Genomic DNA, 20,504 nt, shown 5'->3' on the forward strand with positions numbered 1-20,504 from the left:
CGGAGAAAACCCACGCAGACACAGGGAGAACACACCACACTCCTCACAGACAGTCACCCGGAGGAAACCCACGCAGACACAGAGAGAACACACCACACTCCTCACAGACAGTCACCCGGAGGAAACCCACGCAGACACAGAGAGAACACACCACACTCCTCACAGACAGTCACCTGGAGGAAACCCACAAAGACACAGAGAGAACACACCACACTCCTCACAGACAGTCACCCGGAGGAAACCCACGCAGACACAGGGAGAACACACCACACTCCTCACAGACAGTCACCCGGAGGAAACCCACGCAGACACAGGGAGAACACACCACACTCCTCACAGACAGTCACCCGGAGAAAACCCACGCAGACACAGGGAGAACACACCACACTCCTCACAGACAGTCACCCGGAGAAAACCCACGCAGACACAGGGAGAACACACCACACTCCTCACAGACAGTCACCCGGAGGAAACCCACGCAGACACAGAGAGAACACACCACACTCCTCACAGACAGTCACCTGGAGGAAACCCACACAGACACAGAGAGAACACACCACACTCCTCACAGACAGTCACCCGGAGGAAACCCACGCAGACACAGGGAGAACACACCACACTCCTCACAGACAGTCACCCGGAGGAAACCCACGCAGACACAGGGAGAACACACCACGCTCCTCACAGACAGTCACCCGGAGGAAACCCACGCAGACACAGGGAGAACACACCACACTCCTCACAGACAGTCACCCGGAGAAAACCCACGCAGACACAGGGAGAACACACCACACTCCTCACAGACAGTCACCCGGAGAAAACCCACGCAGACACAGGGAGAACACACCACACTCCTCACAGACAGTCACCCGGAGGAAACCCACGCAGACACAGAGAGAACACACCACACTCCTCACAGACAGTCACCCGGAGGAAACCCACACAGACACAGAGAGAACACACCACACTCCTCACAGACAGTCACCCGGAGGAAACCCACGCAGACACAGGGAGAACACACCACACTCCTCACAGACAGTCACCCGGAGGAAACCCACGCAGACACAGGGAGAACACACCACACTCCTCACAGACAGTCACCCGGAGGAAACCCACGCAGACACAGGGAGACCACACCAAACTCCTCACAGACACCTGGAACAGGGCTCAAACCCACAACAAGACAACCCACTCCTTTTTTTGGGCTGCCTACAGCAGAATACAAGGATTAAAATGTGTCATTCAAAATGGGTGCTGCTTTTTTAAGTAGGGTGCAGACACTTCAGGATTGTCCCACCTCCTTGTCAGAGTCTCTAATCCTGGACCCAATCATGGTGGCGTTGGACCCACCTTTATCTGAGAGTGAAAAGCCGAGGTTAAACAGAGCAAAACAGACACAACGAGAGTGGAGGAATAAGAGCACAGAGTAAAAACCGAGACAAAAACGAGAACGAACAAGAAAGAGAACAGAGCGAAAACGGCCAAAAACCCTCACTGTGCACTCGGGGTCGGGGTGAACTGCGAGCGGCTCATTATTATTTAAAAGAACAGGTGCTGAAACTGGCCTTACTGAACAGGGCTGTTTAATCAGGGGGAGAACGTTGACGTGGGGTTTGATCCTTGTGATGTTTTTACCAAAGCCGAACACAGACATGTCATTAAGACCCAGAGCTGTGTTCACTTGTGGAAAACGTAGAATATTTTTCCTATTTAACATATTATAAGCCTGGATTTAAATATTATCATGTGAACGTATGCACAATTTTAAGGCAGGGCGGCTGATTAAGGGCACTGAAATACTCCTCCAGTGGAAGATGGAGGCAGAAATAGTAACCAGTGAACTAAGGCATCAAAATGACATGCATTTTTAATAGAGAACACACAGATATTATGTTAATATCATAGAAACTCTAGTTATTGGAGTTAACCTTCAGACCTTTAGTGATTCTGATAATGACAGACACTGTCAGAACGTTGTATGGTATTCATTCTTTTAATAAAATGTCAATCATCGTCCATAATCCAGCATACATTTTATTTAAAAATCACACATTTTCAAACTGGTTCTTCACTCACAGCATTCAGGAATGTTACATGTTAAAAAACCATGTGTAGTATTATATTAAATATATGTTTCATCAAGTACAATCGTCATTAAATCAGTGAAACAGTCAAAACGTCAGCGTGACGGCTAAATAAACACAATTGTAGTTTATATTTAAAGACGTGCTCTTCCGTGAAAATACCTGATGCCTTCCCAGAGTCAACTAAAAGTGCTACATCGTTCTTCGCTCTGGTAAACAATGTGGCCCATCTGGCTACAAGCTTGCACTGGCCCTATGGGTTCTTGTGGTTTCTTACTTCTTCTTCTTCTGATAATCTTCCAGAGAGCAGGAGAGAAGAGAGATCAGGTGAAAGGTTACAGAAGGATTCAACAACAAGGTCAACAACAAAGAGCCGAACCAAAGGTTAGTAGACTGTGTTGTTCCATTAAAAGTAACTCATACGTAGCCCTTTTCCACCAACCGTTTGGCGCATGTCCACCAACATTAAATAGATTCCAAAGCAGAAAAACTAATTCCCAGCTGAAACCAAGGAATAGTAGGTTCTTCAGCAGGACATGTGACATCATAACATCTGTATAGAAGCTAAAAAAAAAGAGCCCAGAGCCTCAAATAAAACTCTGGGTCATTTAGAGCATGTTATATTGTCCTTAATGATGTGCTGATTAAAAGACTAGAGAACAAGTCTGTGTACATTTCCCTATTGAAATGGACAAGTGGTGAATGGGACATTGCCCTTTATCTGTGTGTTTTGTGTGGACAGGGTCAGCGCAATTTGGAGGGGTTGGGAATTTCCACTGTTCACAAGACGGATCAGAATCAACACCATTTCCACACGTGTATCATATCTTACTCTGATCTGACCTCACTGTTAACAGTGGATTAACCATGACTCTGTTCTGACTGTATTCATTTATCTCTGGCGCTGGAGCTGAATTCAGCCACAGTGTTACACCCTCACAACGCCCCCTGCTGATGGCGTATCCTTCGTTCTGATCAAAAAGCAAAGTCAGAGTCCTGAACAGAACTGGAACGTAAGTGTAACACGTGTAAACGCTTTCGGAGAAACCTAAACGTAACTCAAAAACGTCAGATGTCTCTCACCTGTTGGGCTCCAGATCGCATGACTGAGCTTCTCTCCCAGCAGATACAGAGGAGCCAGGCTGAAGGAAGCAGCACTAAGGAACAGAGCCAGACCCATGGGACTGAGGCGAGCCATGATGGGGTACACCCAGATCCCCGATATATGACGTACCCATAAGACCCTAAACACAGTTAAAACACAGTTACGTGAACAAGCACAGCACAAACACTAGACACTTTGTAACAAACTGCTCTTGTAATAGGTGTATGATTCGATAAGAAACTTTGACTAAGTTTCTATAGGAAAATAATAGTGTGTTGTTCATCTACTACTTCTATGGCTTTCCTACAAAGAACTGTAAGTAGCTTTAGTCTGTAAGAGCTGACATCATGAGGCTGACAGAAAATACTACTCTTAGTAGTTAGTGAATGCAACTTCCTATTGATTAAAAAAGAAAAGTGACTAATCACATTTGCAGCTGAATTAATACAAGTACCTTGCATCTTTGTCTCATTTATTTGACCCCCTGCGTTAGCTCAGTGTCCCCCCACTTTGGAAACCAATGTTATAACACACTGAACACAAAATATTACAGTAGATGATGACTAACAACAGTAAGAAGTCATTACCATGCCAAATATAACGAAGCAAACAGAGCTAAAGCGAGAATGCCATTGAGGCGACTGGGGTGTTTGTGAGGTTGAAGGTACATCTGCACCAGAAGCAAGGGCAAGATTACAGTGTGCTGTGGGGAAAAAAGAAAAAAACATGCAGAACTTTTAAACACGATAAGTGTACTTTTACTGTCATTGTACAATATACAACCAAATTTGTCCTTCGCACTTAGCTCCACCACGGCACTGAAACCACACACAAACACACGCACACAAGGGCACTTGGAGCAGTGATCACACACCAGAGCTCTGAGCAGTTGTGGGTTTGGTGCCTTGCTCAGGGGCAGGTCAGTCATGGATTTAGGGAGGAGAGAGTGCTATGTAACCATTGGGCCACTGCTGGCTCTATTTGATGAAATATTTAAAGTGCAATGCAGGTGAAATTTTAAAAACATGTAATAAATACATAATCTGAAAGTTAATCTTGTGTTCTTTTAAACACTTGTCGATGAAACTGCACATTAAACCTATCCATGGCAGGCAACACACACTCACACAGAGCAGCACCAGCGAGAGCAACGCAGAATTTTATAAAAATCATATGCCTTCGTCATTTATTTATGAAAACCCCAAAGATAAGTTGCACATGCTGGTGGATGGTGGTTTTACACCAGGGACAAATCAGCTGCATTTCTCTTTTCCTAGACATATTTAAATCATATTTAAATGTAATTAAATTATATTTATAATTTACTTATATTTAAATACAACTAAACAAACAACACTCGCTCTGGGTGACTGTCTGTGAGGAGTGTGGTGTGTTCTCTCTGTGTCTGCGTGGGTTTCCTCCGGGTGACTGTCTGTGAGGAGTGTGGTGTGTTCTCCCTGTGTCTGCGTGGGTTTCTTCCGGGTGACTGTCTGTGAGGAGTGTGGTGTGTTCTCCCTGTGTCTGCGTGGGTTTCCTCCGGGTGACTGTCTGTGAGGAGTGTGGTGTGTTCTCTCTGTGTCTGCGTGGGTTTCCTCCGGGTGACTGTCTGTGAGGAGTGTGGTGTGTTCTCTCTGTGTCTGCGTGGGTTTCCTCCGGGTGACTGTCTGTGAGGAGTGTGGTGTGTTCTCCCTGTCTCTGCGTGGGTTTCCTCCGGGTGACTGTCTGTGAGGAGTGTGGTGTGTTCTCTCTGTGTCTGCGTGGGTTTCCTCCGGGTGACTGTCTGTGAGGAGTGTGGTGTGTTCTCTCTGTGTCTGTGTGGGTTTCCTCCGGGTGACTGTCTGTGAGGAGTGTGGTGTGTTCTCCCTGTGTCTGCGTGGGTTTCCTCCGGGTGACTGTCTGTGAGAAGTGTGGTGTGTTCTCCCTGTCTCTGCGTGGGTTTCCTCCGGGTGACTGTCTGTGAGGAGTGTGGTGTGTTCTCCCTGTGTCTGCGTGGGTTTCCTCCGGGTGCTCTGGTTTCCTCCCACAGTCCAAAAACACACATTGGTAGATGGATTGGTGACTCAAATGTGTCTATAGGTGTGAGTGTGTGAGTGAATGTGTGTGTGTGTGTCGCCCTGTGAAGGACTGGCGCCCCCTCCAGGGTGTGTTCCTGCCTTGCGCCCAGTGAATCCAGGTAGGCTCTGGACCCACCGCGACCCTGAACTGGAAAAGGGTTACAGACAATGAATGAATAAATAAACAAAATTCAGATAATAAGAATTCAAATATTCAAAATTTTGATTCAAATACATATGTTAGTGATTTAGCTCCATATACCAGTCACATTATTTGCAACCTAATCCTTCCTTCCCCGCAGTCAAAGTGAGCCCTAGAGTAAAACGCTTAACTCAAGAGGATAATAAAACAATACTCACCATAGCGTGATTAAGCCAGAGAGGAATGATGTCGTCTAAATACTTTGGATAAACCAAATTTCGGTCGTAGGTGTAGAGAGACCAGAATGAGGCAAACACAAACTGAAAAGAAACATGTGACATCAACAGAAACGCAAAACAGGCCAAACTCAGAATTCAGTATTTATTGTTTTCAGAACGGAAACCTCTGATACTCACAACTCCCAAAGGAAAAGCAATAACGGTGAAAAAAACATCTCGCAGAGTTACAAGGCACCGAGGAAGCCTGCTGTGTGCGCTCTTGCTTGGCAGCAGTGTGTGTATTAGATCAGTCAAAACACAGACCCCAAAAAACACTGTCTGTAACACCTGCAGAAGAAAAGGGTTAACACTCGTCAAGTGCCTATATCCTACATTTTCATATAGTTCACTACCCTACAGGCTTTCTACAGGACAATTTTCCAACCTCTTTATGCTTTCAAATTAAATAGGCTTTGCATTAACATGCCTTTAAGGCTGATTTATGTAAATAATCTCTACTGTGATTGGCTGCTCTGCATCATACCACTTTAATAAAAAACCCCTCATTTATGTTCAGGTTGAACCTAAACTGCTGTAGGATGAATAGATAAATACATGTAAATACAGCCCTGCAAAGAAACACCGCCCTGTCCAGGGTGTGCTCCCGTGGTCATAGAAGATGAATGAATGAATGAATGGATGGATGGATGGATGGATGGATGGATGGATCGATATGCATGATCTGAAAAACAATGAATTGCAAATGGACTTTTATTGCAGTTTAATGTGTACACTGAGACTGAAGGGAATTGGGGCTGAAGAGCATGTTGTGACACTGTAATTCACATAACAATAGTCATGTGATCACCCTAACATTAAGACCACCTCCTTTTTTCCCCACTCCATTTCTTGTCCATTCTTTCAACTCCTCTGACCATACAGAAGCACTTTGTAGTTCTGTAGTCCATCTGTTGCTTTGCATACTTTTATTAGCCCTCGTTCACCCTGTTGTTCAATGCTCAGGGCCCCAAAGGACCACCCCAGAGCAGATACGGTTTGGACATTGTTCTGGGTGAAAGAGGGCTAAAAAACTATGCAAACCGTGTAATGGTAGTAAAACTATAAAGTACTCCTCTATGGTCAGTGGAGTTGATAGATAAAAAGAAACACCCTATTAAGAAATTAAATTAATAAAGTTAATGATTTGAATTAGGGCGGTACAGTGGCAAAAGCGTGTAGTGTTGCTGTCACACAGCTCCAGGGACCTGAGGTTGTGGATTCGAGTCCCGCTCCAGGTGACTGTCTGTGAGGAGTGTGGTGTGTTCTCTCTGTGTCTGAGTGGGTTTCCTCCGGGTGACTGTCTGTGAGGAGTGTGGTGTGTTCTCTCTGTGTCTGAGTGGGTTTCCTCCGGGTGACTGTCTGTGAGGAGTGTGGTGTGTTCTCTCTGTGTCTGCGTGGGTTTCCTCCGGGTGACTGTCTGTGAGGAGTGTGGTGTGTTCTCTCTGTGTCTGCGTGGGTTTCCTCCGGGTGACTGTCTGTGAGGAGTGTGGTGTGTTCTCTCTGTGTCTGCGTGGGTTTCCTCCGGGTGACTGTCTGTGAGGAGTGTGGTGTGTTCTCTCTGTGTCTGCGTGGGTTTCCTCCGGGTGACTGTCTGTGAGGAGTGTGGTGTGTTCTCTCTGTGTCTGCGTGGGTTTCCTCTGGGTGACTGTCTGTGAGGAGTGTGGTGTGTTCTCTCTGTGTCTGCGTGGGTTTCCTCCGGGTGACTGTCTGTGAGGAGTGTGGTGTGTTCTCCCTGTGTCTGCGTGGGTTTCCTCCGGGTGACTGTCTGTGAGGAGTGTAGTGTGTTCTCCCTGTGTCTGCGTGGGTTTCCTCCGGGTGACTGTCTGTGAGGAGTGTGGTGTGTTCTCCGTGTCCGCGTGGGATATCTCCGGGTGCTCTGGTTTCCTCCCATGATCCAAAAACACACGCTGGTAGGTGGATTGGCGACCCAAATGTGCCGATAGGTGTGAATATGTAAGTGTGTGCGTGACCCTGTGAAGGACTGGCGCCCCCTCCAGGGTGTATTCCAGCCTTGCGCCCAGTGATTCCAGGTAGGCTCCTGACCCACCGTGACCCTGAACTGGATAAGGGTTACAGATCATGAATGAATGAAAATCAATCCTGACATAATATACATAACTATTTTCATGAAATGTCCATAAAATACAGAAATGATTAATCTAAGAACGCAACGAAGTACATTTAAAGTTAGATCCATTCAACCACTTACATATATACGGCATTTTGGCAGACGCTCTTATCCAGAGTGACTTACAGAGTGTCTCCCATGGGAGCAGAGTGTTACCACTGCACCACACCAACCAACCACTTCATCTATGAATTGCCTGTTCCACATTAAATAGTTCAGAAGTTCCATTCTGTTTTACATGGTTTAAAGTTTACCTGCCACACACAGAGTTGAGCTGAGTGGGGTGTGTTAGAGCAAGGGGTTATTTCATAAAGCAGGTGCCACAATTTACCAAACTTAATCCCAACGTCGAGGCTACGCCAAAGGAAAGATCTGAGGGACGTTCCTATTAAACAATCCTCAATTTTGGGCTTCAGTTATCTGGCTAACTGAGAAATCCTGCTTTCTGTGGTATCCCCGGGTTTGTAAATAAAAAGGGAACAACACTACAGTTCATGGTCGAGACACCGTTCCGAGGTCAGTTCATTACTCACCAGATTAATGAAGGTTAAATACTTCCAGCGACCCCCGTAAGACCGAGCCCCTGGGTGTTTCTCTGTAATCTGTAGAGAGCAGTTCTCCCTCAAGGTAAACACGTACCAGGCGAAAAACAGCACATGTATAAACACACAGAGTTTAGAGTTCCCTTTCACAGCAGCAGCCATGTTTGTCTTCTCCATATCGACTACCTCCTCTGCCTTCTCTACTGTCCAACAGCAACATACTGCCATCTACAGTAACAGCACAGTCAAAGCCCAGCTCCCCTGGTTTGTTTCTGCAGTGCCTGTTTTATCAGCTCTATTGTTTTTCTGTATTTACAGACATCTCTTGGTCTACATACCTATGTTCTTCAAAGATCAGAACACCAACAAAGCAATTATGATTTGAATGTTGGAGGATTTGTGGGAGTTCTGATCTTCTGACATTGATATGGCACTGGTGTGGATAAGACACAGCAGTGCTGCTGGAGTTTTTAAAACACTGCAAGGTCAGAAACAGTAGCTCATCTGTTGACGGAGTTGGTGCTGGTCGTCCGCTGGTCCATCTTCAGTGTACATAGGACACTGTTGTCTGGATATTGTTGGTTGTTGACTATTCTCAGTACAGGAGTGACACTGAGGGGTCTATAAATTCTAGCAGCATTGCTGTGTCTGATCCAATTGATGGATCAGTGCACAACACACAAACACACCACAACTTCAGTGTCACTGCAGCACTGAAAATTATAAAACAGAGTGAAAAGGGGCAAACAATATCTGCACTTATAGAGATCAGTACGCAACTGTGAAGCTACAAAATATATGGAAAATGAAAGAGATAAAACGGACAAGTGTAGAAAAGCATGTCAGTGTATTGACTCATCTCAAAATGAGACAGTCTCAATTTATTGACTTAATATCTCAAACCAATTAGCTAGTCTCTCAAAAGATTGAGATAGCAATAGACAAAGCCAGACAAGACAACATGCAAGACCTACAGCACAGTTGTTTATTTTTTTGTTATGTAACAAATGTTAATTCAGTAAAAATGACACAGGAAAATGGCTTCTCTGGTAAAACATGTCTAAAGGCAAACTGTGATATCTTTAAGTACACTTAAAGCAGAGGTAGGTCAGATTAGGCAGTTCCAAGAAAGAGTCCTTTAGGATTAGTAATGAGAAATGTTTGAAGCTTGAGGGTTTGGAGAAGGGTTGTACAAAATAAAAGGCGGCCAATTATAATTAATGTCTCTCACTGGTATAATCACTAGAAATGTAGAAGAAAGCTATACATATGGCAGGTATTCAGGTTCCTTACCCTGGAACCACCCGTTATTATACGACAATTAATTCTATTTCATTAAATGTTACATAGGACCACATATAATATTACACCATGCATAAAAAACGTCTATAAATTTATTACAAAAGGCAGCAGGGTGGTTAATCACAAATCTGGCATTAGACAAATACATTTTATACAACTTTAATATTTTTCTTTCCTGTAATTGCTTCCTCTTTTTCAGAATTGCAGGAGATCCAATCCTACCCGGACTCATTGGAGGCAAGCAGGAACACATACTGGATAGGGTGCCGGTCCACCAGAAGGTATCGCATACTCACCCAGTCAATCTCACACACACTTGTGGACAAGTTCACACACACTAAAATATGGACCGATTTTGGTTTTTGAATTGTGGTAAAAAATCTGAAAACCCAGAGGACACACCCCAATCCTCACAGACAGGATTGGACTATGTTGTCCCACCGTGCCCCTCTCACAGCTAACACTGAATTTAGAGTGTGTATTGTATGTACAGTGATGTGGCTTGAGAAATCAGAAAGACAAGGCTAGAGTCCAAAGCTGCTTCTTCCGTTCTTTAACTTCAGGCATTCTTTATAAAGTAACAGTCGCTCTATTGTGAGCTGAGGGAGTCTACTCCTTCGTGCCCGAACTAAACTCGCAGCCTGGGAAAAGAGCCGTTTGAAGCCCCCTGAACAGGCTGGGGCAGCCAGAAATCTGTAGCAAATACTCTGTAACTGTGGGAAACGTGCTGCTTCTTTCCAAAATGCTTGGATGGAAGCGTCTCCATCTAGCAAAGGTTCTGAGATATAGACGTCCAGTTCCGAGACCTTTGTTGTGTTTGCTGCAGACTGCATGAAGCTGAAGATTTTCTTTGACTTGATGTTGCCCAAGTTGGCAGCTTCTGCAGCAACCTCATCATCATGATCTAGTTTGGCACTGCCCTCCTCCACTGGAATCCACATTTTAGTTTCACTCATTGCAGATTCTAGCACAGAACATGCCCAGTATTTTGTAGGTGGTGTTAGTGTAGTACCTTTCACCTGTTGTTCGCCATCGTCAAAGGGCTGCAGCTTGATACGTGGGTCAAGGACTGTGGCAAGAATTAAATCTTTTTGCATAATCAGAGGTTGGAAGTAGTCATGAAGGCCTGAGCGAAGGGCTTTGCAGAAGTGGCTATAACACGTAGGCTTGGTCTCAAGGGTTTTATCAAGACCAATAAGAGATGGAATGACGAGGGAGAATGTAACACCATCTGCTTGGAGTACCTGAATCGCCTCCTCAAAGGGTTCTAACAAGCCAATGATGTCAACCAATTGTTCACGATTGACATGGATAACCGGAGGAGCAATGGCAGAATCATTTGCCTCTTTACGAGCTTGAGCTAGCAAGGCCATCACAGAACCCCAAGCAAACTCCTGCACAAGTCTGCGGATCGTAACAAAAGTAGAGTTCCAGTTGTAGCTGCTGTAGCTGATAGGACTTGCAAGAGAAAGTTTGCATTCTTTCACAAGAACCTCGTTCCAGTAGGCACTGCGGCGGAAAAAGACGACTATATCCTGCGCCTGAGAGAGAACATACTCCGCGGACCTGGAGATCTTCAGGGCATCCTTGATCACCAGGTGCAACAGGCTGGTAATGCAATCCATGTGAGTACCTAATAGGATTTCTGAGAAATCCTCTACAGACACCTGATCATCGAGAAAGTCTAATAACTCATCTTCATCGGGGTCATTCTTCTGTGCAGAATGCATGATCTTGTAATCACAGAAAACGTCATGTGTAGCAATGGTGTTTTTGGCCTCATGGGCAATGATGTAACCAATGTTGTGGTGAAACAGCCCATAGCTGAGGAGAACCGCCTCCAGCTCTCTCGTGACCATGACGTTCAAGTTTTTCCCACTTAAATGACGAAATGCAATGGTAGGTCTGTGGACATTCCAGTCTCCGTCAAGATAATGTAGCTGAACAGCAAGAAGAGGGTCCGCATACTCGCTGGCCCAAATATCTGCCGTGACGTGAACAGTGCCGTGTCCCCCAGTCACAGCGAGGCATTCCCTGAGTTGTTTAATTAAATATGGCTTAACTGTTTTCTCAACCTCATCATAAAGCCTCAGCCCCACAGCACGCTGAGAAAGTTTTGGGTACTGGGGTCCAATTGCTGCCATGAAGCTCCGGAATCCAGCTCCTTCAACAATGTTAAGAGGCAGCATGTCCTCGGAGATCATTTGCAAAACTGCATCTGTGATGGTTCTTTGTCGAGACTGAAGTATGCTCCCTAGACTGGAAATTGAACTTGTTGGAGAGCTGCTGTTGGTGTCAATTTTAAAGTCTAGAGTTGGAGAGATGGTGCCTTTTGACCCTGAAGTATGGCTGCTCATTTTGAGCTTCCGTTTTCTCTTGAGAAGCCCAGGATCTCTCTGCAAGGAAAGGAAAATATAATATAAAGTAATTAAACAAGAAATATTCTCACAAGACTTTGAAATATATTTATGGGGACATATTATGTATAAAAAAAAAGCCATTATTCAGTTAATATACACATTAACTTGGGGGTCAGGAGCCTACCAACCCACAAACTGTGAAGCAAAACAACACAGTCAATTTTTAGTGGGGTGCCTATAGCCCTAATTGAAAAATTTAATTTTACCTGTGGAAATCGGGTATAGTAATTATTACCAGAGTATCTCAGTAGTTTAAACCCCGTCCTAATAGTAAATTTCAGTCATTCATCCAGAGTGTGCACAACCATTTCAGTGAAGTTTCCTGAAACTTTTACCTACTGTAAAACAACAGTACAAATCACCCCTGGTTATATTCATCTATAATCTATAATTAGGCTGAGAACTCCCTTCTGTGTTTCACTTTCTCTAGGTTATACAGTAGAACCCTGGAAGTTGACGCCAAATGTCGAGAGAATTTCGACTCGGAGGTCGACCTTAAAACTCGGCACCCGACCCACGCGACTTTTGTAAACAAACGCCGTTGTGTTGAGCTTAACTGACGCTACTTGGCGTCAGTTTACGGTGTCATTCCGCAAGGTTGGAAGCTTTTTGAGGTTGTGCTCCAAGATTTTGCGTATTTTACGCGTTTTTGTGACTTTTTTATGGTAAAAAATTGATGGTCGAGAACCAATTCATTGGTTTTCAGTTATTTCTTATGGGGAAATTCGATTCGGAACTCGACCGCATCAGTTGTCGACGCGAGTTCCGGAACGGATTACAGACGACTTCCGGGGTTCTACTGTAGTATATTTTCCTTGGTGACTGGATTCCGCTTATGCTTTCTGGTTGCTTTACTATTCCTCTACTCTCCTTATTACCTGCTCTTGTCTCTACCCTTAGCAGGCAACACTTCTCTCTGCCACTTCTGATCCTCTTGCCTTTTCTCCACTTGTCCTCCCTGCCTCTCAGGATGTTTTTATTACACTCCCATAGTAAAGGTTATTGCCTGCATAAAGACTACTGTCAAAATAATTGAATCAGAATTATGTCCAACAGTTTGTCTTGTAAATTAAGTTCTTGTAGGCCAAATGAGAGGCTATTTGTCTTGTTTGTGCCAAGTCCATCTACTGAAACATCCATTGTTTTTTATTACAATTTGGCTAATATTTCATTGCATAATCACTGCAAATAATTTGTTTAAATAAAAAATCTTTTTCCATATGTATTTAAAAATTCCAGTAAGACTGAAACCTACTTTAACCTACTAAAATTTATGGCATTCCATTGCAAATATGAATATCCATAATAACATCATAAATCCTGCTTAAGAAAAGCCCTACAACGTTTACCTGATCAGAAATGTCTGTCACTGGATCTGACTCCAAAACAACATCAGAACAGAAATCTTGCAAATTTGCGTTAGGAGAATCATGTGTAGATAGTTTTCTCTAGAAGAGAGGGGTACATAAGAGATTTTGGTTTATATAAATCTTTATATAGCTTGTTTATAAAATTATTCAGATTTAAAGATTTAATGCTGTTGTTGTGCAATACTATTTAAAGTGAGACAGTATATAATCAATATCCTTTCATTCATTCATTCATTATCTGTAACCCTTATCCAGTTCAGGGTCACGGTGGGTCCAGATCCTACCTGGAATCATTGGGCGCAAGGCGGGAATACACCCTGGAGGGGGCGCCAGTCCTTCACAGGGCAACACACACACACACATTCACTTTTGAGTCGCCAATCCACCTACCAATCCTACCTAATCAATATCCTAATTTTTTTTAATGTATAATAAAATCAAAATGGTACCCTTATATGTTTAGTATTGTCTGCTGCAGTGTCTGATGCCTCACTGTCACAAGTGTCCACCTGAAAGCACAACGCATATTTTAGCACTTGTTATAATATACTCAGACACTGTATCAGCTCAGAGCAGTGACAAAAAAACAAGAACAAACCTTGTTTTGCTTTAGAGGGGGAGGAGCATCATGATTCTCTTTTATAGACCATTGTACAGAAGTCAAAACAGCATCATCTATCACCAAAGCTCCAGAGTCCAGCTTGCGCTTCAGAGTTGAATACCAGCGATTCTTGATAGAATTATCGGTCCTGTTAAAAAAACACGTTAAAACTGAATCAGTTTAAAAGATAAACGATTATAAGATTTGAATACAAGTTACGATGAATCAAAAGTAAATAAATAAATAGTCTATCTATAGAAAAACTGCATGGTATGTCTTTTAACAGTGTCAAAATCCCATAAACATTTGACCAAACCAAATGGCACACTTGAGTACTTAAAATATAATCTTGTGCCATTTCCACACACTATAATTTAAGATTATCTCTTCCTTCTCTGAAAATATCTATAAGCCTGTCAATATTATGCTGATAACAGAAACAGATTAAATTAAATCAAACCTCCCAGGCAGGAGTCTGGCGATCTTGGCCCAGCGACTTCCCAGCCTTTTGTGAGCAGAGCAGATGATGAGATCTTCTTGTATTGTCCATGAGGTTTTATTTACTGAAGGGTCCAGGTGATTATGCCACCGTTCTCTGCACTGTTTCCCCCTGCGACCTTTCAAGTACCTGGCGATCTTGGACCATTTCTTGTCTCCAAAATTCATTACTAATTCAGTGAGCTGTGAAGGACAGTATTTGTATTATACAGACCACTCAGCATTACCATTCAGGTCATTTCAGAGATCTACTTGGAGTGTTATAGATTCGTTACTTTTATACGAAATTATCCATTTGAAAACATGCCAGCTTCAACTTGCAAATCTTTAAATTCTAATTATAGCCTACAACGGCAATGTATTTGAATATTCAGGGAGTGGGGTGGGGTTCATTGTTGTCGTCAACACAATCCACTTCTAGGCTTCATTCGCTACCTATGCTGGCTAACCTGCTAACTAGCTCACAAACTACGGGCACAGAGTATACACTGTTTAACCAGTTTGAGAGGAGGTGCTCTAATTTCAGGCACAAAGCTGACAAAATTAACAAAAAGTGTTGTCTCGCTTTGTTGTAGCATGTTAGGCTGTTTTATATGCCTGAGATTTATGCTTCATTTGCAAAAAGACTTTTATGTTGATGAGCCTGAATATGGGTGGAGTGGGGAGTGCCTGAATGTGTTGCAGCGTTGCCTTTATCTATAACCACATTTACCCAAAAAACTGACTATCCGAATCTTAAAATTAGAAACCGAATACATACCCAGCGACAAATATCTGAATACTTGGGGCCAGCCCTACTGTTCCAATAATCAGCTCTCAGCGCCCGCTTTAAACTTAAGGCTGCACTGAGGCTGTGAGAACTGTAGCTTTGCTAAGCTTCGTTGAAAGTGTGTTAGGCTGTTTTAGGCATCGTTCAAGTCTTATGTTGATAAGGCTGAATATATGTGGATTGCAGGGTTGGCTTTATCACCACATTTATCCCAAAAACTTCTTTTTCGGCTGCTCCCTCCAGTCAGGGATCACCACAGCGGAATAACCACAATCCGCACCGTCGATCTGGCACAGTTTATACGCTGGAAGCCCTTCCTGATGCAACCCTCCCCATTTATCTGGGCTTTGGGACCGGCACTGCAACACGATGCATTCCAGTGCATAGGTACACATTTATCAAAATAAATAAATAAATGAATATCCGAATCTCAAAATTATAAACCGAATTCCTATCCAACAAACGAATATCTGAATATTTGGGGCCAGCGCTAACACTCTGTTGTACATAACATAAATAATTGAAAATTTAAGCCAAATCTTCCTGGTTAATAAAACAGAATTGGACCTAGATTTCTAGAAGATATACAACCTTTTCATCTTCTTCCTTGGTCCAGGTTCCCTTTATCAAGTTTGGGTCCAGAACAGCATTGAAACGGTATTTACACTCCTGTTCACTGCGGCCCTATGAAAATACAGTTTACTGGGTATTAGTTCTAACTTTTATACAATCCATTGTGATTTCCACTAATTAAACAACAGTGAAAAAGCATAAAATTAGCAGACTAAGAGAGAGTATAATGGACAGGTTTCCATCTAAAACTTACAGGTAAGCAGCCAGCAATGTAATCCCACTTTGCAGTGCCAAATTTGTTGACCAATGTCACAAGATTGTCATCCTATAATTAAAGAAAATAATAATAACAAATAAAACAAAATCAATTCACACACATTAGTTACAACAGGTCTAGTGCTAAGCAACATTGCCTATGAAAACACTGCAATATTCTGAGTCTAAATCAAGATTCATGCAATCATGATTTGTAACGATTTCATCCTTTTCAGTGTCACAGTGGATCTGATCTCTACCTGGAATCTTTGGGCACAAGATTAGTGTTAGTGTGTGTTGTGCTGGTGCGAGTGGATCAGACACAGCAATGCTGCTGGAGTTTTTAAACCCTGTGTCCACTCACTGTCCACTCTTTTAGACACTCCTACCTCATCGGTCTGCCTTTTAGATGTAAAATCAGAGACAGCAGTTGATCCGTTGCTGCACAGTGTGTGTTGGTCGTCCTCTAGTCCTTCATCAGTGGACACAGGACACTGTCGACTGGATATCTTATGTTGGTAGATTACTCTACCTCCAGCAGATACGCTTAAGTGTTTAAAAACTCCAGCTGCACAGCTGTGTCTTGTCTAACCACTAAAAACAGTGTGAAATGGTGCTAATAAACTATGCAGAGCAACAGATGGATTACAGTCTATAACATGCTATAAGCTTCTGTATGTTCAGTGGAGCTGAGAGTAAGGACAGTGCCACTAGAAACACATTGTCTAATTATGAACTTTTTTTTTGTCTGTGAGAGTGTGTGAGAGAGGGAGAACCATACATGAAAGTCAAAAAACAATAATGCTTGAAAAAAACTATACAGTCCTACTAAATTCTTTTGATTTAAATCTTTCTCAATGATTTAAGAAAATATATAGGTATTCCAAAGGTTATTAGCAGTGCTATTATCACTTCGTCAATCACTCACTTCGTCTTGGGTCCATCTGATCTTGGCTTTTTCAATCCCCCGTTGTTCTACCACGGCTTCGGATTTAGGATTTATTTCTCCAGGAACTTCCATTGTTAATCTAATAAATAAAACATTTATTACACTATTACAATTAACATAATAATAATAATAATTATTATTATTTCCTTAAATAAGGAAGACGGCGTAGATGGCTAATTTTCAAACTGAAAATCATACTTACACTAATTGTCTTTTACCTCTTATTTTATATAACATATATAACGCTATTAAGTAAACACAGTTAACGTTTGTTAGCTCCTTGCTTGTTTCAATAGTTAAATTGACAGATTTTTGAACATAAATGAAGAGGCAGCCTTTAGTGTGCCTTCTCAAAGTGAAAAATACGTTCAGAAAATCCCCAACTAGACAGAAAGCAAAACAAATCTTTTAAATCAAGCATTACACAAGCTCTTCCCCTTTATGCATAGACTATAACCTAGCCAGATATTCTATAACCTTTGCATTACTGTTTGTATTTTTTCCAGCTGTCTTTCTTTTATTTTTATTTATTTTCTAAGTATGTAATTCTTTGACTGTTGTAACTCCTGTTGTTACTTTGATTCGCATTGTGTAGTAAATCTGTTATAACAACTTTAAAGGACAACTTTTTGAGGTTTATGTACTTCTGCATTTTAATATCCTGCCAATAATTTTGATCTATAAACTGCTAGAAACGTATTTGCTATTGTTAACCATGAGTTACTAATGACGAATCTCTACACTGAGCCATAATATTCGCCATTCTCTCAGCTCCACTGACCAATTTTCAATTCTACCATTACAGACTGTAGTCCATTTGTTGCTCTGCATATGTTCCAGTAGTCACAGGATGCTGTTGGCTCGATATTTTTGGTTGATGGGCCAATCTCAGTCCAGTAGTCACACTGAGGGGTAAAACTCCAGCATGACTGCTGTGTCTGCTCCAGTCGGACCACAGCAACACACAACCCTGTCAGAGTCACTGCAGAACTGAGAATGATTCAACACCCAAATAATACCTACTCTGTGTTGTTTTTCTTACAAGTTGTGCTACCAATATCCTGGTTTGCCGCCAAAATGTATGTTTACAAGTGTTTTTACTGATACATCTATTTTTTTCCAGTGCATATTAGTTTAATGTTATTTAAAATCATTTGTTGTTGTCGTAAACTATCTTATAATTTCTTTAATAGGAAGATTTAGGCTGTGCCTGTCTCCTGTTAATACTTCTACAGGGAGCATGTTCTGATACACTACATTTAACTTAGAGTATCTTATCTACTGCTTTAATTAATCAACTGTATGTATAAAAGTACACTACGACAGCTCATTTAGACAAGGTAGCACAACTTGATGGAATACCGTTTGTTAAATGTAGAACTGCAAAGTACTGGTGTGGTCAGTGGAGCTGAGAGAATGGACAACGACTAGAAACAAGGAGGTGGTGTTATGGCTGGTCTGTGTCAATAAATGACTAAAAGTTTACGTTTTGACATGTATGTATTTTTTTCACTTTAAAATCCTGATAATAGACTATTTCACCGACATAGTGCTATTAAATTGTCTGTTGACCATATTTTAACTGCGTTTTAATGGTGTATCCCCACATTTGCATAGACACCGTAACAGCTTGGTCTGTTTTCCGTTAGCCTGCTTGTAACGGACGACGCGCGCGCTGTGTTTTCAAACCGCCCATGAGTTCCAAGCTCGAGGCGAAAGCTATAAAAGCCCTCATTCAGCCGGGAGTTTTACAGAGAGCAGCGAGGACGCTGAAGAGCCGGACGTATTCATATCCTCAAACCACACTGTTAAACATTTTAATCACAGTTTGCCTCTTTGGTGGAGTCCTGAAGCTAAGCTAACCTGCGAGGATAAGCTGAGACCCAGGGGCATGATTGAGGACATGGTACGCTAGGCTAAGCTAAGACTGAAAAACGGTAGCTCGGTTAGCAGCAGTTAGAAGCTAACGGTTGTAGCCACAGGCAGCCGGATGCGTGCCTTGTCTTATTTTCTGTCAGTTAACTTTTACCTTTCTATCATTCGACTTCTATAAAGCTCTGATTACGAGCTGCTATAAATAAGGAACGGGTCACTTCATAACAACAGCTGTTTAATGTTGTTTTGGTTTGTTTGTTTACCCGCGTCCTCCAGCACCACAGCCGCGTCCTCACGGGGTCTTTTTCCAAGATTTTCCAACTGCAACAGGCTTTCTCATCGACGGACTTCAAAAAGTTCCAGCTCCTCCAGGCAAGCCCATATCCACCATCATCATAATCTCCAGATGTGGCGGCCACTGTCCGCAAATATGGCTCGGTTCAGTTCCTTCTGGTTTTCTCCGTCATTTTCTCTTCCGTTTAAAGTCGCTACCGCTTTTTCTCGCGCGCGCCCAACTTTCAACCGCAGCCCGTGCTTTACCGCGCGGACACGGGCGGCGCTTCAGCGCGTCATAGCGGCGCTGAAAGTGCGCAGTGGTGACTCCACGGCTAAAACATGCACACTCTAGCTCAGGACTGCATAACACAAACACACAACACTTAATAGGATGGAATATACAAACAATGATAACTGCTTTTTTGGCATAGGAAAAAGTACATCATTAGAAATGCATTGGAATTCCACAATGCAAAGAAATTTGGCCTCGGCTTTTCACCCATCACCAGTCACTACACATTACCCACACATCCGAAGCAATTGGCAGCCACCCTCGGTGCCCAGGGAGCATTGGAGGTTAAGGCCATGGATGTTGATGGAGAATACAACACAGCTCCTTCACAGCCTGCTCCCAATTTTTATTACCAGTCAATGAGAATGAACAGGCACATTTCCAGTCCCAAGTACGCTTCACTGGTCACTGGAACATATTTAACAATCACTCACACACTTGATTAAATCATTCCCACAAATTAAATAACTCCTTCCCACATTCAAGTATTGTTTGCCATTATTAAACCGTTCTTGCTATTATTAGTTTATTATTTAGGGAAGCCTTGTTTATTCTTAGGGAAGAGCTGAGTATGTGGGTTGCATGCCAATGCCAAACAGCTTATTTTGTGTGATGATGTGGGGCGGCATCTCCCTCACTGGAAAAACAAGGCTTGTAATCATTGGGGGCAATCTCAATGCAGAGAGATATCGAGATGAAATTCTGCAACCAGTGGCAATCCCATATCTCCACAGTCTGGGACCGAACTCTATCCTCCAAGATGACAATGCTCATCCCCCCACAGACCGGGGTTTATCAGAGACTACCTCCAGAATGTGGGAGTGGAGAGGATGGAATGACCTACCAGCGTCCTGACCTCAACCCCATTGAACACTTGTGGGATCAGGTTGGGCGTGCTGTTGGTGCCAGAGTGACCAACACAACCACGGTGGCTGACTTGCGACAAACGCTGGTTGAAGAGAGGGATGCCATCCCACAGCAGTGTGTGACC

At 42.9% G+C, this 20,504-nt stretch overlaps 2 protein-coding genes across 2 annotated transcripts; both read right to left on the reverse strand.

The window, feature by feature from the left end:
• Positions 1–1,986: 1,986 nt before the first annotated feature.
• On the reverse strand, positions 1,987–8,595 carry adtrp1 (androgen dependent TFPI regulating protein 1). Its single transcript, XM_066672253.1, has 6 exons — positions 8,325–8,595; positions 5,802–5,951; positions 5,604–5,705; positions 3,777–3,892; positions 3,168–3,328; positions 1,987–2,380 (listed from the first exon to the last, which is right to left on the reverse strand). Exons 1-6 carry the CDS (start codon positions 8,559–8,561, stop codon positions 2,358–2,360), a joined length of 789 nt encoding a protein of 262 aa, XP_066528350.1. The 5' UTR covers positions 8,562–8,595; the 3' UTR covers positions 1,987–2,357.
• Positions 8,596–9,306: 711 nt separating this feature from the next.
• On the reverse strand, positions 9,307–19,540 carry mybl2a (v-myb avian myeloblastosis viral oncogene homolog-like 2a). Its single transcript, XM_066670377.1, has 9 exons — positions 19,209–19,540; positions 17,050–17,149; positions 16,120–16,191; positions 15,885–15,977; positions 14,487–14,707; positions 14,024–14,174; positions 13,875–13,934; positions 13,405–13,503; positions 9,307–12,031 (listed from the first exon to the last, which is right to left on the reverse strand). The coding sequence occupies exons 2-9, from the start codon at positions 17,140–17,142 to the stop codon at positions 10,160–10,162; spliced, it is 2,661 nt and encodes an 886-aa protein (XP_066526474.1). The 5' UTR covers positions 17,143–17,149; positions 19,209–19,540; the 3' UTR covers positions 9,307–10,159.
• Positions 19,541–20,504: the final 964 nt, after the last annotated feature.

Source organism: Hoplias malabaricus, chromosome 5 (genome assembly GCF_029633855.1).
Source record: "Hoplias malabaricus isolate fHopMal1 chromosome 5, fHopMal1.hap1, whole genome shotgun sequence".
Classification (NCBI taxonomy): domain Eukaryota; kingdom Metazoa; phylum Chordata; class Actinopteri; order Characiformes; family Erythrinidae; genus Hoplias; species Hoplias malabaricus.

What these genes read in the sequence shown, in the direction of transcription:
- mybl2a (XM_066670377.1), bottom strand. Translation starts at nt 17,142, where the DNA reads ATGGAAGTTCCTGGAGAAATAAATCCTAAATCCGAAGCCGTGGTAGAA. An exon ending in TCAGATGGACCCAAGACGAA is followed by an intron (nt 16,192 to 17,049) that starts GTGAGTGATTGA and finishes CTTTAATTATAG; the next exon opens with GATGACAATCTTGTGACATT. An exon ending in ACAATACTAAACATATAAGG is followed by an intron (nt 13,504 to 13,874) that starts GTACCATTTTGA and finishes CCTCTCTTCTAG; the next exon opens with AGAAAACTATCTACACATGA.
- adtrp1 (XM_066672253.1), bottom strand. Translation starts at nt 8,561, where the DNA reads ATGGCAGTATGTTGCTGTTGGACAGTAGAGAAGGCAGAGGAGGTAGTC. An exon ending in ATTTAACCTTCATTAATCTG is followed by an intron (nt 5,952 to 8,324) that starts GTGAGTAATGAA and finishes TTTCTTCTGCAG; the next exon opens with GTGTTACAGACAGTGTTTTT. An exon ending in TTGCTTTTCCTTTGGGAGTT is followed by an intron (nt 5,706 to 5,801) that starts GTGAGTATCAGA and finishes GTTTCTTTTCAG; the next exon opens with TTTGTGTTTGCCTCATTCTG.